Raw genomic sequence first — 26421 nt, forward strand, 5'->3', positions numbered from 1 at the left:
GGATCCTCGTGCTTTAGCAGGATTGACTTGAAGAGTGGATATCATCAAATCAAGATAGCACCAGGAGATGTCTACAAGACAGCTTTTCGGACGACTTTTGGGTTATTTGAGTTTTTGGTGATGCCTTTTGGCTTAACCAATGCTCCTGCGACATTTAACCGGATGATGGATAGGATTTTTCGAGAGTACAGGCTATTTGTTGGCACTTTCTTTGACGACATCATTGTTTTCTCCAAGAATGAGGCAGAACACAGAGATCATCTGCTTCAAGTCTTTCAGGCATTACGAGATCACAAGTTAGTGATTAATGCAAAGAAAAGTGAATTTTTCCTACCAGAGATACACTTTTTGGGACACATTGTGTCAGCCGCAAGAGTGCAAATGGATCCGGCCAAGATAGAGACTATCCGTGATTGGCCCGATTTGAGGAATGTCCATGAAGCTAGAAGCTTCTTGGGACTGTGTTCGTACTATAGGCGGTTCATACGAAAGTTTGCAGAGGTTGCTTCCCCTTTGCATACCTTGACACAGAAAGGAGTACCTTTTTCGTGGGGACCCACAGAGGTGACTGTCTTTCAGACATTGAAAGAGAAATTCACTACAGGACCATATTTTGACTTTGCCGGACTTGCAGAAGTCATTTGAAGTATATTGTGATGCCTGTGGTCGTAGTCTGGGTACGGTCTTGATGCAAGAAGGCCATGTCATAGCTTACAAGAGCCGTTTGTTCTCTAGGCCAGAGATGGCAGCACAGATCTATGGGAAAGAGCTTTTGGCGGTTATCCACTCTCTTACTCAGTGGCGGCATTACCTACTCGGAGCGGATTTTACTGTCTTTACAGACCATCAGAGTTTGCGCTACTTCTTGTCACAGAAGCAGCTTTCGGAAAAGCAGATGCGGTGGGTGAACATCTTGTCACAGTTCCACTTCGAGATTGTCCATGTGCAGGGACAGAAGAATGTGGTGGCAGATGCTTTGTCTTGGAAACCGTTGGTTCTGGCTATTTCCGCGATACATCATAGGAGCTTCGAGGATATGGTCGATCAGTATGCCACAGATACAGGTTTTGCAGATATTTTCACACGGATACGGGATGGGGAGACAGTAGCTGGATACACCCTTCGGGAAGGCTACTTGATGAAAAAGACTATGTTGTGAGTTACACAGCCGCTGAGGGAAAAGGTTATGACTGATTGCCACTGTCCACCTTTTACGGGTCACCGCGGCATTGCTACCACAATGAAAGGGGTAGAGAGAGATTTCTTTTGGCGGAGACTGAAGAAGGATTGTGGAAGAGTTTGTGCGCAGTTGCTTGGTATGCCAGAAGGTCAAGTTTGACAGGCATAAGGCACAGGGATTGTTACAGCCTTTACCCATACCCACCCGCCCCTGGGAAAATATTGAAATGGATTTCATTTTTTTTTAATCTCCCGAGAATACAGAATGATCACGATGATTTTCCGATTACATGGCACGCCTGAGATGATTGTCTCCGACAGAGACCCCAGATTTATGAGTTTGTTTTGGAAGGCAATTTGGGAGAACGTTGGCACGCGGTTGCAGTTCTCATCATCGTTCCACTTGCAGACTGACGGGCAATCTGAGATTGCCAATTCAGTGATTTTAGATTTATTGAAGTCTTGTATCTCGCATCAGAAGACTCAATGGGAAAAGAACTTACCTTTGGTGGAATTTACCTACAATAACACGATACACTCTTCGACGGGGAAGACGCCATGAGAGATTGTTGAAACTGCTGCGAAGGTTCCATCCTTCCTGAGCACGAAAGATTAGAAATTTGAAGCAGATGAATATTCGCGAGATTTGGATACGGCTTTTGCCAAGGTTCGCGAGACTTTGCAGGAGTCTCAAGAACGACAGAAAACGGCAGCGGATCGCCATCGTCGCGACTGGAAACTGAAGGAGGATGATTGGGTGCTCTTACGTTTTGAGAAGGCACACCTACGAAAGAACAAGGGAAAGGAGAGGCTTTTTCTAAAGCTTAGTATGCGATACTACGGCCCTTTCCAGATTACTGAAAAGATAAATGAAGTCTCCTTCCGACTGAAACTGCCAGATACTTGGAGGATTCACAATGCATTGCATGTGAGTCTCTTGAAACCTGTTAAGGGTGATGTGCCTGATGATGGGGAGCCTGATGAGCAACCCAAAGTGGAAGAAAACGAGGAGATCCTTGTTCCTGAACAGATTTTGGCACATAATGATACGAAGAAAGGTAAAGTCCGAAGGCGGTTCTTGGTTAAGTTCAAGAACTTTCCTGCATTTGATGCGAAGTGGATGGAGGAGGAGGACCTAGCAGATACTCCTCGGATTGTGAAACTTTACCTCGATGTTTTGGTTTAGCATAGTCTACTCCAAACGGAACCCAGAAACTGAGCTTGGCCGAAGATATGGTGCAGTGGGATGCACAAGAGGGGAGTTACTCCACTCCTTTGTCAACAGATGCCTCGATTTTGATACTAAAGTCACTGATGTCTCTTTGAGCTTCAGGGATACTGAGAGCTGACAGTATTCTGTTGGATGACTTTATGAAATGGAATTCCTGATTATGATACTGATTTGTTCTTGACTTCTTGTGAGTGCAGGAACTGATAGCCGAAATGATTGCAACATTTTGGTCTACTTGATCTCGAATAGACATGGTTGCAATAGGGGTTAGTCAATCGGACATCGATGAGGTCCCGATTGGACCTAGATGTGATTGCTAGCTACATTGCCGATAAATCATGGTCTAAGATCCGAATGAATGTTGAATGTCATGTGATGTCCTGTGATGTCTGGTGATGTCCCGTGATGTCGTGTGATGTGACTGTCGATTTTGTACATGTGCTAGATATGTGTTCCTAGTACGTAGGTACTAACAGTCAGTGTCTGCTAAGACGGTTTATGGCTTTTGTCGGTTTTGCAGGCGTAATCGCGGTCGATTACAATGTTTTCAAGAGGGGGGTATGTCACAAAGTGATGACGTGGCGGACAGCAGAAATCCTAATTTCTGCCAGAAACCCTAAAATTCCTGCAAACCCTAATTTTTGCCAAAAACCCTAAATTCCGGAAATCGCGGAGGCGGATTATTAAAAAAAAAAAAAAATATTTTTTTTTTTGAAAATGATGAGCGACGCGAATTTAGCTTTGGCTTTTAAAAAAAAAAAAAAGAGAAAAGACTCTCTAAGAGAGAGAGAGAGAGAACTGATGCTTTTGATTTTAAAAGCTTTTGGGGCTTTGCTTTTGGGCATCCCTTGTAACCTTTAAATTAGTGGTGAGGGCCTCACTTCTCAGAGCATCTGGACGCAGAGTCTGAGAGTGAAACCCTAACCGCTCTCTTGTACTTTGATGATTGATTAATACAAAAAGAAATACCGAAAGGGGCGTCAGTCTTTGGGGCCAATATCTCTAGGCACGGAACTCCGCCGGGCCAGTGCAAATCTATTGTGATCTGTGAATTGTTTTGAAGTGGTTATTTGGTGCTGTCGCGGTTGATTCTTGACTTGGAGTGTCCAAGTTTGTTACAGTATCCGTCTTGTGACAATGGTATTAGAGCAAAACCTTGAATGGCCTCTCTAGTCGTTTTCTAGTTAGATACTTTTAAACATTGTTTGAGAAAGTATTGTTTGAAATTTGTTTGAAATGGATGCTATCTGTTTTAAACTTGTCTTGGTGCCTTTGAATTGTTTGACCCTCTTTTTAAATACCGGTTTCATTGATTGGTGATTTTACTCCCGGGTGGAGAAGTGAGAAATATTGTTTTGGTATTGTTTGAACCTCGGAACGACGGAGGCTGATGCCTGGACGCAGGCCGATGCCTAGGGAGCGTTTGGTTGTATGCTTGAACCTCCAAGCGACGCAGACTGTGGTCTGGGGAGCGTTTGGTTGTACAGTCCTTTGAGCTCATGGCCCGAACCTTTTTAGGTTATTTGCGGGGGGCTGACGAGGTAGTCATTGAGTAGCTTCATACCGCAGACCGTTTGTCTCGGGGGAGTGCTCAGCGGCGCTGTTTGTTGTGTCTTGTAACATGCATATGTAAGCATTTGTGTTGCATTGTGATGTGTCAACTACTGGATATTCCTAATTGGATGAGATTGCCTAGGTATGTAATTTTAGTGCATCAAGACACTCGTGGAAGATCAGTACGGTGTGGGTGTGATGGCTAATTTTACTACGCTGGAATATCATGAGTTCCGATCTGGACGAAAGGAGAAGCTAACTCCTTGATAAAAAGAGCCAAAAGGAGAAGCTAACTCCTTGATCAAAAGAGCAGAAAGGAGAAGCTAACTCCTTGATCAAAGAGCCGAAAGGAGAAGCTAACTCCTTAACAAAAAGAGCAAATTGATTGTCTCTCGGAATGTCCCTCGGAATGACCCTTGGAAATTTTTGAGCTAACTTGAGTTGTTTTGCAGATATGTTGTAATTGCGGACGATTACTCTCTTAGTAGGGGAGATGTAACAAACTGTTGACGTGTCAAAGTCCTGAAGAATGGAGTCAACTTGTAGATGCCGGCCGATGGGCCTAAACCCTAAGAAGAACAAGTAACAGAACAAGAAGTCCTACCAACTTATGGGAACCCCGTCCGATGGGGCCCTAGTGACATAAAGGTTTAAATACAGCAGGACCCACACACACACACATTGAAGGAAATCGCGTGGAACTGATGACGTGGCAGGTTTCCGAAAATTACGTTGGTTGATGACGTGGCAGGTTGTACGGATTTCCGCATTTTGTGTTGGCTAATGACGTGGCGGGTTGTACGGATTTTCGTAAATTACGTTGGTAGCTTTTTGGCTTTGCTTTTGGACCAGATGCTTTTGAGTTTGAAGGCTTTTTACTGTAAACTCCTTTTGGGGCCTAGGGCCTTTAAATATGAGGTTAGGGCTCATTCTCTGGCATGCTTCTTGGAGAAGGCGCAGAGTCTTGAGTAGTGGCTTGTACTGGGTTGATGCAATATAAAGAAATACCGAAAGGGGCGCCAAGGTTTGGGGCCAATACTCTTTGGGGTGGAATTCCGCCACTCCGTGTCGTGTGTCGTCTCTCTCTTTCAGTTCAGTTGTTATTGAAGTGCTAAAAGTCTGTTCAGTGTGTTCTTTTCTATTGGTACGTGGTGCCCGTCTTGTGACAACACTCATCTTTATGCTATAGTTTGATGCAGCTTTTTCACATCAGCACTTCACAGAGGCTTCCAAGATCAGAAAAGAAGCATCCTTTCTCAAGAGAACTACTTTGACATGGTGGAACACTTTGCTTACTCAACATGTCACAAGTCGGGCACCACGTGCCAATAGAAAAGAACAGACTGAACAACTTTAAGCACTTCGAATAACAACTGAACTGAAATGGAGAGAGAGAGAGAGAGAGACGACACGCGACACGGAGTGGCGGAATTCCACCCCAGAGAGTATTGGCCCCAAACCTTGGCGCCCCTTTCGGTATTTCTTTATATTACTGTTGATTCGCAAAGTAATCTGCGCACTGAAGAGTCCAGAGAGGGCTCCCAAGGCTCATATTTAAAGGCCCAAAGCCTAAAAGCATCAAATATGAAAAGCTGACCCCAAAAAATCACTTTCCTAAAATTTCGGGATTTCCCTAAAAATCCGCCGCGAATTCCGGGACGTCCGTACAGGTGCCACATCATCATATTTTGATGTGCAAAGTCTTTTGAGTGTGTTCTGCTTTATTTTTAATGCCTTTATGCCACTTGGGACCCCATCGGACGGGATCCCCATAAGTTGGTAGGACTTCTTTTGTTGCTTGTTCTTCTTAGGGTTTCTAGAATTAGGGTTTGCAGGTTTTAGGGTTAGGGTTTCCAGAATTAGGGTTTGCAGGTTTTAGGGTTAGGGTTTCCAGAATTAGGGTTCAGCAGTTAGGGTTTTTGGCAGAAATTAGGGTTTGCAGGTTTTAGGGTTAGGGTTTCCAGAATTAGGGTTTCAGCAATTAGGGTTACCACGTCCTCACTCTGTGACACTTCTTCTATTGCTTCTTAGGGTTTAGGCCCCTCGGCCGGCATCTGTAAGTTGGCTCCATTCTTTAGGCTTTGACACGTCAGCAGTTTGTTACACAACATGAGGCGGAAGGAACATGGTCAAACGGCGTTTTGCTTCATTATGGTTGATTGTCGAATTTGAAGCTGATATCCTCAAGATTTGGAATGAATTCAAACTGAAAAAGAGAGATTCACTGGTCCAATACCATCAAACATACGGGAAGGCATACTATTCTGGGACATATTTTAGACAAGTTTCACTTACAGGACAGATTGAAGAGTATTGATGTGGATTTCCTACGGAGCTTAATCACTATTGCTTGAAGCATAAAAGTTGAAGTATTCAAGAGTTGATGGACATGCAGCAGATGCTTTTGCTAAGATAGTATGTGTCACGTGACACATTCAACCCTATGTGTCCGTGGACAAGCTACAACACAACCAGGGTTTAGTCAGTCAAGTCAATCTAGATTTAGAAGTAATCTGGCACTATTGTGAGTCTGTTCGCAGACCGTGAATGCACATGCACTTAGTGTAGTATATATCCTCTGGTTGCACACAGCATGATCATAAGCATTCCCATCAGAATCCATCAAAATCCTTCAGGGGAATTTTTCAGTGTATTTAGCCTATTTTCCCTATTTTTGACATTTTTCACTTATTATTTTTAAATGACTTTTGTTGGAAAGTACGTAGGACAAATTGAGCAAGTTTGTATATAAGCAAACCTAGACTAGCACTAATTGGCAGAAGAGGCAACAGGAGCACCATTGCTCAACAGGCAACTTCTCAGCAGAACCCCAAGCCCTAGCGTTTTCGCTCCACAACAACCACCTAGCGTTTTTGGACCAGATCAGCCAGCGGTTTTGCTTTTGTAGATCCCTGGTGACAGAAGACTCAACAAGAGACTTAGCGTTTTGCAGTTGCAGGCCATCCGGCGACAGCAGAGCCATTTTCAGCCCTAGCGTTTTTGATTTGCAGATCAGCCCCAGCGTTTTGCTGATTTACCGCGACAGATCATCAAGAACCACCAGCGTTTTCAGTTTTCAGCCCTTAGACACCGCAGATCTCAGCTTCCCGCAGCAGTTCCTCGCCGCACGGTCAGTTTCCGCAAGGTTTACAGTTTTAGCCTGGAAAACGCAGATTTCAGCATCTGCTTTTTCAGCGCGTCGTCGTCGCATCATCGTCGCAGATTTCAGCCATTAGCATTTTCAGATTTCAGCCCGTCTCGTCGTCGTCCTCATCGTCGTTGACATCGTCGGCAAGTCCAAGCATTGTAGAGATTTGTGCAATCATAAAGTAGACGGCTCTCGCCATAGAGAGTGGGGCCTTCGGAGGAGGGTTTTACAACGTCTCTGGTGTCGTATTCTCTTCTCTCTCTATCTTTCAGTCTCATACACTTGCACGCACAGTGTCCCTTCACTTTGTTTATGATCATTGCACTCTCTCATTAAGAACGGAAGGCTCTCCCTTCCATAAGAACAAAAGGAACCTTGAGCACAGTTTGGAGCACTCATCTTGAGCAAAGTTCAAACATTCATTCCGCTGCACCTTACATTGGTATCAGAGCTTTGGCAGTGTTCTGTATCACTCAAGGTAAGAACCATAAGAACCACATATATATATTTTTTGCTTGTTGAGGTCGCACGAACCCAAGTTCGCTTGGGCGTCTCGTTTCCTGATCGTGTTTTTGAAGAGTGACAGGAAACCCAAGAAAGAAGGGCTTGTCCAACCTCCCCTTGTGCCTCTTTTCACTCATTGAGAGCGGACCGTACACTTAGCGGCCGGCCAATCGACATGAGGTGGGAAAAAGCAACCTTGGTGTGAGCGCAAGGCCGCCAAGGGGTGCGTCCGCGGAAAAGAGGAGAACTCGGGTAAAGAGAAGATCCTTGTCAAACACAGATTGCAAACGAAAGAAGACCCTCATGAACCTGAAGAACCTCAAGACCCGCAAGAACCTCAAGACCCTCAAGAACCCCAAGAATCAAGATCCCCCAAGAACCCAAGTTCCTCGTGAACTTAAGAACCCAAGACCACAAGTACCCACAACTTCAGAATGGTCATCACTCGAAGCGGAATGGATACTTCGCTTAGAGGTGATGAGCATGAGAGAGGCAAAGAAGAATTTTCCCCACCAGGAGGTTTTTCCGACCCTCCCCCTTCCCCATCTACGTCAAGGATTGCACTAACTCCTATGGAGGCTTTCGACAAGATGGTGATGGACATGAAGTTAGAACGCGAAGCAAGACACGCAGAAAGAAAAGCAGAAATGGATCGCAGACATGCAGAAAGAGAAGCAGAAAGAAAGGCATCCAAAGCAAGACATTGAAGTTCTTGCGACTCTTCTCTCAAGTGCAGGCACAGATGCAAGAGATTCAGGAGACGGAGACTCTCTCATTCTCTTCTTCTCCCAAGCATGACACACAAAATTTGCATGATGATTTGAATGACAATGATTTGCATGATGATTTGAATGACAATGATATGCATGATGATTTGGATGTTAATGATGAGCATGATGATTTGCATTATCAAGATGTGATTTCTCACAAGCATGATGAGTTGCATGAAGATGACGTGATTGTTCACAAGGATGATGAGTTAGTTGATGCTTTTTCTAGCGAAGCTAACCTCATTGCAGATTTGATCAATCACGAAGGATCGATCTTGGCTCTTGAGCCTAGGTCCAAAGAACCCTCACAGGAAGTATTGTGTGTTTGCATGATTAGTCCGCACGCATTGATCGAGTGTTTCATTCGTGATTGTTTCCTATATTTTAGTCAGCGTCTTTATGTGATCCCTTTTACTAGGCATGATATATTGTACGTTGAGCACGTTTCACTCATGAATGAGCACGGATGTATGCGGATTGTTCATGAAAAGCTGAAAAGTATGCATTCAAGGAAGTCACATTTCATGTCTCTTCCTTGGCATGACACTGCTGTAGAAAGAGCACATGAAAGTATGAGCACCAAGCATGGGCATTTCCGTTGTGAATTGCTATAGTTGATTGGTCTAGATCATAAGAGAAAGATTCGATCTCATCGTTTGCGTGTGTGTGGTGAACGGTTTGGCACTCCGTCTATTTGTTCATCTACATTGCATGCATAGACTTTGAGGAAGACATGATTTTTTCCACTCACTTTACATGTAATAGGTATGTTCATGGTTTTGTGTTGGAAATGGTTTCAGGAATTTTCAGCCGTGGAGATTCTTGAAGAAGAAAGAAGCATGGCCCTCGACGAAGTTGAAGCATTGAAGGAGCCACATAAGACTTTGTGTCGTTTTCGGCGCGGCCCAAAGAAGCAAGCGTTGCAGACCTTTATGATGTTCAAGTAAAGCACGACCCACACCTCAGAGTGGGCAGACAAAGAGTCCTTTCCAGCATTCCGGATGTTGTTGGCGATCTCCCTCGACGCCATACAGTTCGGTACCAGTACCTCACTTTGAAAAGGAGGGGATGTCACGTGACACATCCAACCCTATGTGTCCGTGGACAAGTTACAACACAACCAGGGTTCTGTCAGTCAAGTCAATCTAGATTTAGAAGCGATCTTGCACTTTTGTGAGTCTGTTCGTAGATCGTGAATGCACATGCACTTAGTGTAGATGCATATCCTCTGGTTGCACACAGCATGATCATAAGCATTGCCACCAGAATCCATCAGAATCCTTCAAGGGAATTTTCCAGTGCATTTAGCCTATTTTCCCTATTTTTGACATTTTTCACATATTATTTTTAAGTGACTTTTGTTGGAAAGTAGGTAGGACAAATTGAGTAAGTTTGTATATAAGCAAACCTAGACTAGCACTAATTGGCAGAAGAGGCAGCAAGAGCACCATTGCTCAACAGACAACTTCTCAGCAGAACCCGAAGCCGTAGCGTTTTTGCTCCACAACAACCACCTAGCGTTTTTGGACCAGATCAGCCAGTGGTTTTGCTTTTGTAGATCCCTGGCGACAGAAGACTCAACAAGAGACCTAGCGTTTTGCAGTTGCAGGCCATCCGGCGACAGCAGAGCCATTTTCAGCCCTAGCATTTTTGATTTGCAGATCAGCCCCAGCGTTTTGTAGATTTACTGCGACGGATCATCAAGAATCACCAGCGTTTTCAGTTTTCAGCCCTTGGAGACCGCAGATCAAGTCCCGAACCTCACAAATCTCAGCTTCCCGCAGTAGTTCCTCGCCGCACGGTCAGTTTCCGCAAGGTTTACAATTTCAGCCCGGCAAACACAGATTTCAGCATCTGCTTTTTCAGCGCGTCGTCGTTGCATCGTCGTCATTGACATCGTCACCAACATAAGTGTCAGAATTCAGCAGATAAAGATTTGCAGATCAGCCATTAGCATTTTCAGATTTCAGCCCGTCTCGTCGTCGTCCTCATCGTCGTCGACATCGTCGGCAAGTCCAAGCATTGTAGAGATTTGTGCAATCATAAAGTAGACCACTCTCGCTATAGAGAGAGGGGCCTTCGGAGGAGGGTTTTACAACGTCTCTGGTGTCGTATTCTCTTCTCTCTCTATCTTTCAGTCTCATACACTTGCACGCACAGTGTCCATTTACTTTGTTTATGATCATTTCACTCTCTCATTAAGAACGGAAGGGTTTCCCTTCCATAAGAACAAAAGGAACCTCGAGCACAGTTCGGAGCACTCATCTCGAGCAAAGTTCAAACATTCATTCCGTTGCACCTTACATTGGTATAAGAGCTTTGGCAGCGTTATGTATCACTCAAGGAAAGAACCACAAGAACCACATAATTTTTTTTTTTGCTTGTTGAGGTCGCACGAACCCAAGTTCTCTTGGGCGTGTCAATTCTTGATCGTGTTTTTGAAGAGTGACAGGAAACCCAAGAAAGAAGGGCTTGTCCAACCTCCCCTTGTGCCTCTTTTCACTCATTGAGAGCGGACCGTGCACTTAGCGGCCGGCCAATCGACGTGAGGTGGGAAAAAGCAACCTTGGTGTGAGCGCAAGGCCGCCGAGGGTGCGTCCGCGGAAAAGAGGAGAACTTGGGTAAAGAGAAGATCCTTGTCAAACACAGATTGCCAACGAAAGAAGACCCTCATGAACCTCAAGAACCTCAAGACCCGCAAGAACCTCAAGACCCTCAGGAACCCCAACGCATCCGCCTAAGATCCCTCACTACTACAAACTAGCACAGTGGCCGACACATCTACTCGACGGCTGACTCCGGAAGAGATGACACATTACCGAACAAAAGAAGGTGTTACAAATGTGGCCTTCACTATCATATTGCTTGGAACTGCCCAGAAATCCCCAGTAACAAAAGACCCTCCACGCATGAAGCACATGAAATAAGAAGTCCCGACCTGCAATTGGATTGATTTTGACTTGATAGGTGTTTCTTCTATCGACGCATCCAACGAATTATATAAAGCTATGGGAAAAGTTAATGTCCTTATCCTCTTCGATTCAGGCTCCATGCAAAATTTTATCTCCAGAATTAGCTGCAAAAATAAGTATTGAGGAATATGCCAAGGGGACACAAATTGAAGCACAAATGGCTAATGGAACCTACAGATCATCGACATCGTTGATCGGATCCCTTCGACTACAAGTTGAGACATTTACAGATCCAATTAACGTCTACATTATGGATTCGGGAGGATGTGATGCTCTATTGGGCATGCCATGGTTTTACAAGTATCATGCCTGATTTGATGCCAAAGAACGAACTATCCAATTGAAGCACAAGAAAAAGAGTTGGTGTTGGACTTCAGTAATCAAGCTACTCAAGGAGCGACCAAAGATTAAGAAAGAACTATGAATATAGATTAGGATGAACTGAGAATTCTTCTGTATGAATTCATGAATAATAAAGATTATGATTATGATCTTTGATGTGCGCGCACCACAAGTAGGGTCCAACGACCTTTTATAAGCATTGGCTAAGATCTTGGGTGTGTGATCGACATCCAAGCAAGATCCAATGACCTTTTATAGGCGTTGGCTAAGGTACCGATCAAAAGACAGACTTTGAGACGCACTTGAGGTGTTTGTAGTTAGCTTTTATGTGTGCACGGCCATCATGATGTAATAGACTTGGACACTCCAAGTCAAAAATCAATCGCGACAGCACGAAATAACCACTTCAAAACAATTCACAGATCACAATAGATTTGCATTGGCCTGACGGAGTTCCGTGCCTAGAGATATTGGCCCCAAAGACTGGCGCCCCTTTCGGTATTTCTTTTTATATTAATCAGTTCAAAGTACAAGAGAGTGGCTAGGGTTTCACTCTCAGACTATACGTCCAGATGCTCTGAGAAGTGAGGCCCTCACCACTAATTTAAAGATTACAAGGGATGCCCAAAAGCAAAGCCTCAAAAGCTTTTAAAATAAAAAGCATCAGTTCTCTCTCTCTCTTAGAGAGTCTTTTCTCTTTTTTATATAAAAAAAGCAAAATTCGCGTTGCTCATTATTTTAAAATTTTTCTTTTCCAGTCTCCGCGATTTTCGGAAATTAGGGTTTGCAGGAATTTTAGGGTTTCTGCTATCCGCCACGTCATCACTTTGTGACACATGACACGAGAATGCATGACTGAATGATCAATTGGGAGATTCTAAGTTGCGTGAATGTTAGAATTGCGAACATTTTGCATTCCAATCGAGGACGATTGCTTTGATTTTAGAAGGCGGTATGTGACAGGTTTTAGGGTTAGGGTTTTTGTGTTGAGATCATCGGTTCAATGCATTTGTTTGGCGTGTCTCAGACTCACTCTCCCTAGAAAGGTGGTCCCTGCCAATCTCCAGGTCAAAGCCAGAATCCTCTATGTGGTGTTTGCATATGTGAACCTGTCACGAGTCTGTGGCAACTTTACTTGTTGATTTCTTTTTGGGGGAATTTTATTGGACTTGTTTTAAAGCACCCCTCTGGAAATGCCAATCCCGAGTTGCATGGTGTGAGGCGGACAATAAGAGTCTAGGTCGGACGGCCAGTGAGCACTGGAGTTGGGCAAATGGACTAAGGATAGCCACGGTGGGGCTACGAGTGTAAATCACCTGATAGCTGGCCGACATTGCATTTTTCGATGTGGTTCCAGTGGTGATTTTTGGTCGGATGACTAGTGTGAGTGCCATGGAAGCATCTCCTAAAATTTAGGGAACTGCTATTATGGACCTGAAAATGTGTTCGCGTCATTAGCTCTGGAATGACAAGGGGAACATTTTATTGCTCTGCTGCCAAGTGAGATATTTTTAGCCAAGTTGGCCAAAGTCGGAAATTGGGCGAGGTGTCACTCTGTGAGCATTTCTGCCACTCTAGGAGAGCTGGGGTGAGCCTACAAGAAGAGAAAGGGGGCGCATTTTTCAGCATACAGGCGGATTGCAATAGGTGCAAGAGCTATGGAGTGCTTCCTTTCCCTCTTATGTATAGTGCGGTGCCAGGAGTGATGCCCTGCACGCTACGCACTGCTCTCTCTCTCTCCCCTACGAGTAGTTATGTTATGCCCCTCAAGTGGTCTTCTCATTTGACCAATGTACAGTTACGTGGGTTCATGCGCGATTGCCGAGGCAAGAGCCTCTTGCACAGGTACTGGATTAGCTAGTGGCTAATCGCCCGCAGGTACAGGTGAATTTGGAGAGGTTCACGTGCGAAATCTCGTCCGATTCAAAAGGGCAAGTAGCCCTACAGGTGTGGGAGCTCGAGGACTTGCTACGGATGCGACCCGCACGCGAACGGAGCGCGAAACAGGGAATTACAGCCTGTTGTGTATTTTTGCAGGTTTAGGGTTTCGGCCCTAAACGGTCCCTAATACCTGCAGGAGGGTTGGGGAAGTGAAGGGACTGCTGTAGAGGTGATCTGGCGCATTTTCGGGGCAGAAAATAGAGAATTCAACGTGCTGCAGATTCTCGCTAGGTTTTGCAAAGTGTTCGTATGCGTCAAGAAGGGCGCCAACCTTTGGGGCCTACAGGTGTCGCTGTCTGCTTGGAAGCATTCTAGCTTCCGGGCCGTGCTTTTGATTTGAAGTGTAATCCCATTCCCAGTTACAGGTTCCTTTTTAAGTCATTGCTTTGTGTCATAAAGTCAAGTGTTAAAGAATCGGGTGAAAGTTAATGTCTACCACCCTATGGGCCCGTTTCATGATTCCATTGCCGGGATAAGATCACTTTTCTCTCAAGAAGTGAGCCTTGGTTGGTTTGTGGCGAAGACACAAACCACAAGAACTTGGAATTACACTATGGCTGACAGGACAGACGATGCTAGAGAAGAGGGTTCCTCTTCCCAGGGTAGACAGGCTATTCATTTATAGCATGAAGTTGGGGAGAGTTCATGACCGCCACTGTCTACGCCTTTCTTCGTGTGAATGCACAGTGAGAACAGGTTCAAGGGTTCATGACTGGGCACTTTGAGAGGATGCGTTCGGGACACAATTAGTTGCTGCTGTGAACGTCTTCACTCAGTTGGTGCAGAATCCCAGGTTTATGGATTATCTGCAAGCACCATTAAAGTCACAGCAGGCAAGGGAATGCCCTCAGCGTATAGAGCTCGTTGTGGCTCAAGCCCAGGTCCCCCATGGGACCGAGCAGGATATGGAGCATACACATGTTGCGGAGTCACGTTAGGCTCTTAGACAGGTCCCTCTTGTCCATGAACAGGTGGTGAGGATCCCTACTCCACAGGTTTTGCAAGTTCAGCCCGCCACCTTTTAGGGTCAAATTGTTGCATTGAATGGATAGGGAACCAGTCTCCAGCATAGTTTTTTCATACGTCAACCATGCGTCTCACTCGGGCGGGTATGGAAGCCCAATATAAGCCCGATTCAGACCCCCCGAAGATTTCATATGTGGAATACCATACGGCACTAAAAAATTAGCATATATATATATCATAACAAATAGCAATTAAATTTAAAATACTAGACTCTAGAGAGCAGCCCAAAGCCAGCTGCCACATAATGCATTAAAACATGATACATCATAGAAATTAGAAAATGTAGAATCTAGCTAAATCAAGGTCTCAGATCAATAGATACAATCATACATGAGTGATGATACATCAATGATCATACTAGAAGTAGAGGCTAGAGCAAAGCAGGAGATGGCAAAATATGGAGCCTGCAAAACCAACAAGACTGTATACTGAGTACTCCAAAATTCAAATGACAAAACATAAATAGAGCCTAGAGGGTGGAGTCTATCCGCTCGATGCTAAATGATGAATCCAAAACATAAGTAGAGCTAAGAGGAGTTAGGACCGAGGCTAGAGCAAAATGCAATGAGCTCTAACTCTCATCAAAGGCCACCTCCTCATCATCACCCTCATCATCCTCATCCTCAACAACGGAGCATGAAGTCCCAATATCACTGGGCATGCTAATTGGAAGAGACTCCATAACATCATCAGTGCTTTGTGCAATAGCCTCCTGAATCTCCTGCAACTCAAGCAAGCGCTCCTCATCCTTCTCTTTGTTAAGCATCTCCAATGTCACCTCCATTCTCTCATTGCCGCGCTCTTTGATCTTGCATAAGAGCCTCAAGTTGGTGTGTATGGAGACAAGCCTCTCGGTATGAGCAAGGAAGTAGCCTATTTCTCTCTTGGTGTGAATGAGAGAGAAGGTGCTCCAATTTCTCTCACATGGAGAGGCACATGTCCCTTGAGAAAGCACCTTAAGTACAAGAGTCTGCAATATGGGCGTGCAAGCCCCAAAAAAAGTCTCCCACCATTTTACACCCTCTTGCATTCTCTTTGGATCCTTTGCAATAGGATGAGCAAATGACTTTCTTTTAGTGAGGAAAGTGTCCAACTCATCAATGAGGGTACCCTGCATGGTCAAATCACCCTTGGTATACCTGTCCAAAAATGTCATCCACCTGTCATGAACCTCACTGCCCTCTTCCTCGCCATATAGGATGCAACAAGTATCGCACAACATGCAATGGTGTGTGCATCAGATTCCATCTATCAACGCATAGGTCCTTGATCTCTTGCATCCTTGCCGCATCAATACCTTGCATGTTTTGAATTTGCTCAACCATGCGATCCGTAAGCTCATACACAAGCCCCATGGTGGCTCCTTCCCTATCAGCCAAACGAAGTATCTTCAAGATGGGAGCACAAATCTTCAAAATCAACTTGGCCTCTTGCCAAAAGGATGCATTAAACACAATATCCGAGACCACTATGGCCTTTGCAGTCCTGGATGCCTTCATTTTCACAAATTTTGCATCAATCATAAGCCTACGCACACCTTGCATACATCTCTCATCCACAAGACTAGCCAACATGATGAAGTAGTAGGCAAATCGAGTGGCCGATGGCTTCAACAATTCCTTCTTGCTAAGCATTCGAAACAATGCCAAGACAGTGGACTTCCTTGTAGAGGTGATCTGGCGCATTTTCGGGGCAGAAAACAGAGAATTCAGCTTGCTGCAGATTCTCGCCAGGTTTTGCAAAGTGTCCGTATGCGTCGGGAAAGTCATCTATTGCGTGGGGATACTGACTGTGAAGTGACCTAGTACAGTTATGATGACGAAATCGGGCCAGAACAGATGGAACTCAGCCCAGATTGTGCGGGGCAGCTTGTAGGAAATCACAGGTTTTATTCCCTCTGTGAAAGAATAAAGAAATACCGAAAGGGGCGCCAACCTTTGGGGCCTACAGGTGTCGCTGTCTGCTTGCGAGCATTCTAGCTTCCTGGCCGTGCTTTTGTTTTGAAGTGTAATTACAGTCCCAATTACAGGTCCCTTATTAAGTCATTGCTTTGTGTCGTATAGTCAAGTGTTAAAGAATCGGGGGAAAGCTAACGTCTACCGTCCCAGGGGCCGGTTTTAGGCACCAACCTTTGGGGCCTACAGGTGTCGCTATCTGCTTGGAAGCATTCTAGCTTCCGGGCCGTTCTTTTGATTTGAAGTGTAATCCCATTCCCAGTTACAGGTTCCTCTTTAAGTCATTGCTTTGTGTCGTAAAGTCAAGTGTTAAAGAATCGGGTGAAAGCTAACGTCTACCGCCCTACGGGCCGGTTTCAGAACCTCTGCATGATTCTATGACATTTGAGTAACCTTTGAGTTTAGGACTAACTTGATTGCCCTTTGCAGATTTTGGCTGAGGGGAAGAAGTATTGATTTAAGGGTTCGGTCGAAGGGCCTAAGCTATTAAAAGGCAGGTAAAAGAAGAGTTCATGGTTTAAATGTATTTAGCCAATGCAAAACGTTATTTTGTCTTCTCTGCTTGCATGCGTACGTATGTAGTTGACGAGACGAATTGATAAGCTCCGCCGAGGGGCCTAATCTAATAAAGAGGGAACACCCACACACAAGCTGGCATAAAAGATGACGTGGCTCGGTAGTACGGTCCCCCGCAAATTGCGCGACAGAATGACACATGGCAGACCATACGGATTTGTCCGCGTTTTCCGTTGACTGTACGGACAACCTCCGTGTTTTGTGCTGCCACGTGGCACTGATTGTATGGATCTCCGTAGGCTGCACTGGTAGGTTTTTGCGCCCTATTTTTGGGTGCCATAGCTTTTGGTTCCAAGTGCTTTTAGGAATAAGATTTTTGGGCTCGGCTTTTGGGCAATCCATTTAAGCTCAAAAGTGCCCCTAGGGCCATTCTTTCAGGCATTTGGACGCAGAGCTGGAAGATGTGGACCCAATGGGAGTTGTACCTTTGCAAGTCAATAATAAAGAAATACCGAAAGGGGCGCTAGTCTTTGGGGCCAACGTGTCTTGGCCCCGAACTCCGCCGCGCCGTGTCGTCTTTTCTCTCTTTTATTCAAGTGTTTTGAAGTGCTAAAGTGTTGCCAAGTGTGTAGATTGCGGTTATCTGTTTCTGTCCAATCACTCGCCGGAGGAGAGCTTAAGAGGGGACTTGGAAGAAATTTTCTGAGGCTTGAAGGTTTGCAGGTTTGAACATTTTTACAGGTCAAAGGGAGCTTGAGAAGAGCTACAAAATGGCCCACGAATGCTACCTGCCTGTATAGGACTTAGTAGGAAGGGTCAGGTTTAATGTATGTTCCAACAGACGGATGGTGGAAGCACTGCTCCCACAGTGCCTCTCTTGAGCAAGAGTGGTTTTTAAATTTGCCAAGCATGCTATTGATAAATGGATGTGGTGATAGTAGAGATTGGTTGCATCTGGGCATCAAATACAAATCTTGTAAACACTTAATGGGGTTTTCTGAAACTTATGTAACAGAGGCCTCCTGAGGTAATGCTGGATGAGAATGAATGGATGGGCAAACTTGAGGATCTAAAAGCTCGGACAGACATTGAGGAGCTTATTGTCAAGGAGAACATTGGTCGTGATGGAGGAGATGTACTGAAGAGACTAGCTGCTGAAGTTGGCCTTTACTTGTATGATCTTACTAAGCATTAATTTGTCTTGTTTGCAGTACATTTGAAATTGCTCAAAAAATTGACTTGTAACATTGTCTGTGTGTGTGTGTGTGTGAAAGGAAGCCATGCATACAACAAGGGCACTAACACCGTCTGCGTTGTGAGCAAAATACCCCTTCCAAATTACCGTGCAGACTTAGACAAGAGGCATGGTTCCAGTCAGCGGGAGGTAACAGATTCTTATTAACTTGTTTTAATTCTATATTAAATATTAAATTGCATCATAAGAAACAATATCGATCTTATTTTTTGGCTCTTTTGCTGTTTTGTGAGTGTCTGCTTATCACGTAGATTAGAATCAACACATGGCAATGATGATGCTCTTGGTTGCTTTTAAGCAGTCATTCTTTTGGATGACCGCCGAGAGTTTGTACCTTGTTATTCTGTCCATATGGTTAATTAGGCATGTTCCTTAAATCACTGCTCATCTACATATGTATGGGCTATTCGCGAAAAACTTTAATCATTTGAGGTTTGCTTCAAGAAAATTTGTGGACTGAATGGTGTGGTTGAGGTTTTCTTTTTAGCCATCAAGTTTATAAGCTCAGAGTTTTTTTCAGATAAAGCTTGCATTTCTAGTTTACAATATTTGTAAAGAGAGCTGTTGATTGGGTTGGGCAGATACAAATGTCTGCTGACACTGAGCAGCGTGTCGAGAATGTACTGTCCAAATTTCGAAGCACAAATGCTGCATCTTCTTCAAGGCAGGTCAGTTCAAATGGTTCAGCTCCAATATCAAAGCAACTCAAAGTTGCAGACAAGGATGATACACAAGCCCTGGAGACTGAGAAGAATGATCTTAACACACAACTCAAGAATCAACAGCAGCAGCTACAGGTATCTCTTACTATTTACACGCTTTGTTTAAGAATACAACATAAATTAAACACCAATTGTCAGAACTATGTGATATAGTAAGGCTGCAAATTGTCAGATTGTTGCTATGACAGTCTTGTCTTAAGGGGTCTTCAAAAGGGATCAAGCAACACAACATTCAATGCCAATTAGCTAGTCTACATTGTAACTATCAATCACCAGAGTTAACATCATCTTTAATGCATCAAAACCTACGGAGCCCGTCATTTTTCCTGTTAACATTGTACACTTCTGCTGGAGTGCTCGGCCTGGCACAATAAATAGTGGATAGTTTTTGTCAAAAATGAAGAGATGGCTCACTTGCATGAATAACTGTATAATTAGTTTTATGGAGGAGCAGGGAAGGTGTGTTACCTGCTCCACTTTTAGTCAAGAAAAATAATATTCTTGTAGAGCTTGAAATCTGTGTGTGGAGGAAGCTGCTTTCATATCCTTAGGCCGAATTACTTCGTGTGGTTGGTAGGCTTGTGCCATAAATGCATTGATTGGTAGTTCAGCTAGTAAAGGTCTACAATCATATATCATGAGGGGTTGCAAGTAGGTTGAGGCTATAAAACTTGTATTGCTTCAAAGGAATGTGTGGAGGAAGTAATTTTGGTATCCATCAGTGCAGTTATTTTGTGAAGCTGATAGGTTTGTGCCATGAATACATGGATTGGCAGTAAAGGCAGTTAAGCTCTACAATAAACGATTACAAGTATATGGGTTGAGCCTACAACACTTGTGTTGTGTGATTCTGTGTGAGGCTCTAAAACTTGTTACTTTATGGTTGGACTCAGGCCAGCGACTCTGTGAGAGCAATGCTTATGTTTAGAGATAAGCTTCCCACATTCAAGATGAGGGATGAGCTGATACAGGCTGTTGCAAGAAGTCAGGTACAGTCATGTTTTTGCTGGTTGGCAGAGGACCATAGAGTATTTGAATTTTGAGCATTCAAAGTAGCAGCTCAAGGATTCATGGCAGGTGCTGGTAGTGTCTGGAGAGACTGGCTGTGGAAAAACAACTCAATTACCTCAGTTTATTTTGGAACATGAAATTGCAAATGGAAGGGGAGCTGACTGCAATATTATTTGCACTCAACCTCGTCGTATCTCTGCTATATCTGTTGCAACTCGTGTTGCAGCTGAAAGAGGAGATAACCTTGGAGAAACTGTTGGGTATCAAATCAGGCTTGAATCTAGACAGTCTGCAAGTACCCGGCTACTTTTTTGTACCACAGGCGTTCTGCTCCGAAAACTGGTATGGTTCCGTTGTTAGTGTATTTTTTGTGCATTAATGTGTGCATGTCAACAGATATCACCATTGGGCATGTAACTGTGCTCTCAATATGCTTCTATGTCAATGTTACATCTAGATGTCTGGCTTTTGTTGTAATGCACAAGTCATTAGCAAATGGCAATGAAATAGATGCATAGGAAAATCAACCGAGATAAACTGGGCTTTGCTTGTAAATGAAGACTTTTCTCTCTTATCCCTACGATGTTGCTGCTGATCTATTATCCTATCAGGTGCAAGATCCTACTTTGAAGGGCACCAGCCATGTGCTTGTGGATGAGATTCATGAACGAGGAATGAACGAAGACTTTTTGATTATCATACTTCGAGATCTACTTCCTCAGAGACCTGATTTAAGGCTGGTTTTGATGAGTGCAACCATTAATGCTGAAATGTTTTCTCGGTACTTCAGCAATGCTCCGATGATCCATATCCCAGTAAGTCTTATCTTGTAACAAAGGCAAACACATACTGGTTGTTTACATTTATTTGAATTATCTGTCTCCAAGAAGTTAAAAAGGTTTATTGTGTGCATGCATATTTTTTTTTTTTTGGTCGAGGAGCTAAGACTTTTACCACTAAAAATATCAAGGCGTCTAAAATTGCTGCTTGGAATGGGTTCCTATGTGCTAGCTTGCTCTTTCACACAACTAGTTTTGTCATGACCTACTCTTGCTTTATGGCACAGGGCTTCACTTTTCCTGTTACCCAATATTTTTTGGAAGACGTTCTTGAGAGGACAGGCTATAGGGTCAACTCAGACGATGGAGGTGGAAGACGAGGTTATCAAGACAGAAGGAATCAAGATAAAGCAGATTCTCTATCAGTTCTTTTTGAGGTTAGATCGACTCTACATCTTTTGCATGGCTTGCTGAGTTTTTGAGGCTGCATGGTAAGGGAATCTTTTGCTGTTCTGCAGGAAACAGACATCGAAAAAGAGTATTGCAATTTCAGTAGGATGACCAAGCAGAGCCTTCAAGCATGGAATTGTGAGAAGTTAGATATAGATCTTGTAAGGCATTCATTTGAGCTCTCTACTACTTTTATTGTGCTTTCATTTCAGGTTGTATGTATATGAAGTCATGAATGGGCCAGTTGACTTTTTTTGATCCTTCGATATCATGTCTAGACGATTTTTCTTAATGACATTAGGCTTGCTTGGCTTACAAGTACCTACATAGTGCTGGAGATAAATATTTGAACTAGTTTTAGGAAGGGTTTAGTCTTTTAAAAGAGTTTTTCCATTTTGCTTGGGTATAGTTTTAATGTTGGAATGAACATAGTTCTTTCCTGACTGGGCTCTTGTGAGAGATCTGACACAGTTTTCTGTTCTTCTGCTCTGTATTTTTCGGTGACAGGTTGAGGCAAGTATTGAGTACATTTGCAGGCATGAAGGACAGGGGGCCATCCTTGTCTTTCTAACTGGATGGGATGATATCTCAAAGCTTATGGACAAGCTAAAAGAGAATTCTTTGTTGAGAGACACAAACAAGTTTTTGATTCTTCCATTGCATGGTTCAATGCCCACTATCAATCAGCGTGAGATTTTCCAACGACCACCTGATGGAATGAGGTCATCATCTTCTCGTGCTGGGGAAAATTGCTTTCTCTTATGCTTCACTCTTCTTGAACAGCTTGTTGGGGGCATGATCATTTTTTAGAGTCAAAGAAAAGCACACTATGAAAAGCCAGAAAAAACAGACGATCTTTATGACTACTTTTCAATGCACTGACACTTTTTGTTTGTACCTCACAGGAAGATTGTAGTAGCTACTAATATTGCAGAAACAAGTATAACCATTGATGATGTTGTGTACGTACTGGATTGTGGGAAAGCCAAGGAAACAAGTTATGATGCGTTGAACAAGCTGGCTTGTTTACTTCCTTCATGGATTTCCAAGGCCTCTGCTCTTCAGGTGCCAGCCTTCTTTTAGTTCATGTGTTTATTCTGTATCATGCATTAGGTTTCATGCAGACATCTGCTGTCAGAGCTGCACATTAAAAACACAATTAGACAGTAGCAAGAGAAACAAGCGTGGGAGTGAGGTGAAAGCATTGTTGACTTGCTTAATTGCGAGTCAAACAGGCTTACAGTAGCCATTAGGCGATAGTCTCCCTTTTATAGAAGTCTATTAGGTCTCTTCTATAAGACCTTCCCTGATGGTCATTTTCTAAGCTTCTAAGAGTGATTAATGATCAAATACATGCATGATTTGGTAATGTAATCTTTTCAACGTACCCATGTACGGACGGAATGTATGGATCACAATTGGTACTTTGTATATATCCTGCTTTGGTTTTAAAATAGGGGTTTGGCCTTTCAAGCAGGAAACAAGGAGTCAGTCCTACCTTGGTTGCACAAACAAACATGCATTTTAACTTGATCTTGTTCTTTGCGTATTTGTGCTGATATTCACTGCAGAGAAAGGGTCGAGCAGGACGTGTGCAACCTGGTGTATGCTATCATCTTTACCCAAAACTTGTTTTTGAAGCCATGCCTCAGTATCAACTGCCAGAGATCCTCCGCACTCCCCTGCAAGAGCTGTGTCTACAGATTAAGAGTTTGCGGTTGGGTCGCATTGCTGAGTTCCTATCAAAAGCTCTTCAACCTCCAGAGCCTCTTGCTGTGCAGAATGCCATTGAATTACTCATGACGATTGGTGCTTTGAACGACGCTGAAGAGCTTACGCCATTAGGTGAGCTGTTTGTGCTATTTGGTGCCATATCATAGTAGGCAGTCTTTGATCCCACTTTCTGAAAAGGTTGTCACCTTGCAACTCTGCCAATGGATCCGAGGATTGGGAAAATGCTTCTCATGGGAGCTATCTTCCAGTGTTTAGGACCTGCTTTGACGATTGCTGCAGCTCTTGGTCATCGAGATCCTTTTGTTCTTCCTATTGACAGAAAGGAAGCAGCTGATGAAGCAAGGAGGAGGTTTGCTGGAGAGTCTTACAGGTCTGCCTCAGTACTCGGAAGGTACTTATTTATGGTTGTAGGATGGTATTTTAATGACCGCTTTTGATGCCTTTTGTAGTGATCATATTGCAATCTTGCGAGCATTTGAAGGATGGCAGATGGCCAAACATGATGGTAGGGATCGACAGTATTGCTGGCAAAATTACTTGTCCTCAGCCACTCTCAATCTGATGGAAGAAATGCGCCTTCAGTTTTTGGACCTTCTATCAGATATTGGTTTTTATAACCGTTCAAGAGGTGTTCAGGTGAAGATTTCTATCTTCTTTTTGCAGAAATTTCTAATAGACAATAGCTATTGTGGTTGATATGTATGTGTCCTGTTAGGTGCTGTTTTCCTCGTTATAACTTGGGCAAGCCGTAATTTGCATGGTTTTGGTTGTATGTTCAACTAAGCTCCTGCATGAGGACCCGTGTCCTACACAGACATTAGCAATGTACTCACCCTTGTTCTGGTTGTTGCTGCAACAACAGTTGTACAATCGTTTTTCTTCAAACCTGGACATGGTTCGTGCGGTCTTGTGTGCTGGTTTATTCCCTAGTATCGCCCAGTGCAAACAAAGGGGAAAGCGGACTGCATGTTTTACAAAAGAAGATGGGAAAGTATCCCTTCACCCAGCATCTGTGAATGCACGAGTGAATTACTTTCCATTTCCTTGGCTCATCTACAGTGAGAAGGTGAAAACAACAGACATTTACATCAGGGACTCTACCAATATTACTGACTATGCAGTACTTCTGTTTGGGGGAAATTTGATCCCAAACAAGAAGGGAGATGGCATGGAAATGCTAGGGGGCTATTTGCAATTCTCGGCGACGAAGAAAGTGGCGCATTTAGTGCAAGTAAGTCGACATCTCTTTCGATTTTTTTTTTAATACAAGAGCTTCTGGTTATTGAGCACTGCTTCCACATTTAGGAACTTCGGAGAGAGCTTGATGGCCTCCTGCAACAAAAGATAGAGCAGCCACAATTGGATATTCATGACCAAGGCAAAGGAGTGGTCAATTCTGTGTTAGAGCTGTTGGAAAGTGATACAGTGCGAAGATCGTCAAGGGAGGAGTATGCTTCGCATGGTGGTTATGGAAGATAACATGCTTCCACGTTGAAGCCTCTGCACCTCAACAGATTTATTAGTAATTGATACAGTGCACCAAAACAGACTTTTAACAACACTGAGACGGGCGTAACCCAGAACACGAATCTTCTAGTGAAGGATTCTGCAAAGTAGCTACAAGACGTTTACAGAGACGAGAACATTCAGCAGTAATCGCTGTGTGATGAGAACGCTTGGTTAAGAGACTCTAACCTGCACTGTCGGCCTTTTAACTATTATTGCCAAGTAGCAGCGGATGTGTAATAGATGATCCTCAAGCTTCCTTTGTATTCGAATGCTAAGCACGCAGAAGATGTAATCAATGATTGTAATGTCCTGAACTACATTCACCAACATTATTATGGAAATGAAGCACCTCATGTTTAGATTGCGTCATCCTGGGGTGTGTATGCAGCTCTCTCTCTCTCTCTCTCTCTCTCTCTCTCTCTCGCGTAAGCCCTGCAGTACACCCCCCCTCCTTTCGCGCGTAACCTGCAGCCCATCGAATAATCTGCAGGCAGTGCCCAACCCACAGCGCCGCCCCCCCCCCCCGCCCCCCCCCCGCGCAGGTTTTTGAGAAAACAGAGTTTGAAAACGGTTTTGTTCAGTCCTGCAGAAAAACAGAAATTGCAAGCAGAATTTACAGAAAATTCAAAAATTGTAGAATTTACAAAAAATTGCAGAATTGGCAATTGCAGAAAGCGTGACTTTGTCTTGACTCGCAGAAATTGCAGGAAGTGCAAATGTATGCTTAAAGTGGGAGAACATGTATGCATAATGTGGTGCGTGTACTACTGTCGCAAGTTTCTCTCGTTTTTTACGGCGACCAAGCATGAGGAAATTGAGTGATAAGCTCGAGCCGTTAGAGGATATAGTTTAAAAGTGTAAAGAAGAAATTACCGAAACCATTAACAAGATCAAACGTAACTTATTGGGCACAATAAAAATGCTCGACGAACGCGTGTTGGCCCAAGAAAGCAAGATAACTACACTAGGAGATCTTGTGACAGCCCAAGACGAAGAGATTGCGTCACCCAAGAGAGAGCTCGTTGAGGCACGATCACGAAATACACTTGAAGAAAGAGAATTGCAACCTTCAATAATAGAAGAGCTCAAAACGATCAAAGAGCAAGTGCGAGCCATCAAAGAGGGGGAAGAGCAGCACAACGAAATGACGACCTCTTGAGTGGACGTTTATTACAAAGACTCAACACAAGACCGATAAGGTCGAGAAATGGATTGAGGTTGCCAAGAAAGAGAAAAGCAAGGAAACAACAACGTCCACATCCACCATAGTTAACATGACAGTAGAAGAGGAGCAAAGAAGGCGTACACGCTCTCTACATGTGAGAATTTGCAGCCTTAAAGACATGGACAATGTGGACGAAGAGGTAAAAGAACTCATGGCTTCGATGGGGTTTCATGAGCTGATGCACTCAAAAGCTTAGAGAGTGGACAACAAGAAAAATGGGAGCAAGGGAGAAACCTTGAAAGAAAGGACATTCATTCTTCGTTTTTCCTCCATGGAAGCGACGAAGGACTTTTTGAAGAAGAGCAACTCTTAAGAAAACGGGCATCTTTCTTGGGGATGATCTTACCCTCTCACAGATCGCTCGTATACAGGAGGTAATGCCAGAGATTAGAGCGGCAAAGAAAAAAGGTAAATTTGCATTTTATCGAGATGGAAGAGTGGTGATATTGGAGCCACGCTCCACATGACGGTGTGAGACCTATGGGACCACACTCAAAGTTGCTACTTGGAATTATAATGGATCTATGCATCTTGATGTGGGTGCTTTTGAGGAAAGTTTTAATGGGGGAGACATCATCTTCTACATTGAGACACATCA

General features: G+C 43.8%; 1 protein-coding gene across 7 annotated transcripts in view; it reads left to right on the forward strand.

Moving 5' to 3' along the window:
* LOC147430309 (RNA helicase family protein) overlaps positions 1-24967 on the forward strand; it is a 50361-nt gene extending 25394 nt beyond the window's left edge. For 5 of the 7 annotated variants that reach the window (XM_086494781.1, XM_086494783.1, XM_086494778.1 and 2 more), the window contains exons 3-17: positions 18154-18311; positions 18417-18522; positions 18975-19190; positions 20009-20104; positions 20193-20468; positions 20738-20941; positions 21193-21342; positions 21424-21516; positions 21863-22077; positions 22261-22420; positions 22927-23200; positions 23267-23459; positions 23539-23725; positions 23952-24320; positions 24395-24967. In XM_086494781.1, coding sequence (XP_086350907.1) covers positions 18154-18311; positions 18417-18522; positions 18975-19190; positions 20009-20104; positions 20193-20468; positions 20738-20941; positions 21193-21342; positions 21424-21516; positions 21863-22077; positions 22261-22420; positions 22927-23200; positions 23267-23459; positions 23539-23725; positions 23952-24320; positions 24395-24568 — 2871 coding nt within the window. In that variant the 3' untranslated portion in view covers positions 24569-24967. Of the gene's footprint in view, positions 1-17051; positions 17120-18153; positions 18312-18412; positions 18523-18974; positions 19191-20008; positions 20105-20192; positions 20469-20737; positions 20942-21192; positions 21343-21423; positions 21517-21862; positions 22078-22260; positions 22421-22926; positions 23201-23266; positions 23460-23538; positions 23726-23951; positions 24321-24394 lie in introns of those variants that run through there. The other 2 variants (XM_086494784.1, XM_086494785.1) reach the window with 2 other exon arrangements.
* Positions 24968-26421: the final 1454 nt, after the last annotated feature.

This window comes from Adiantum capillus-veneris, chromosome 22, assembly GCF_014529385.1.
Source record: "Adiantum capillus-veneris isolate H3 chromosome 22, ASM1452938v2, whole genome shotgun sequence".
Classification (NCBI taxonomy): domain Eukaryota; kingdom Viridiplantae; phylum Streptophyta; class Polypodiopsida; order Polypodiales; family Pteridaceae; genus Adiantum; species Adiantum capillus-veneris.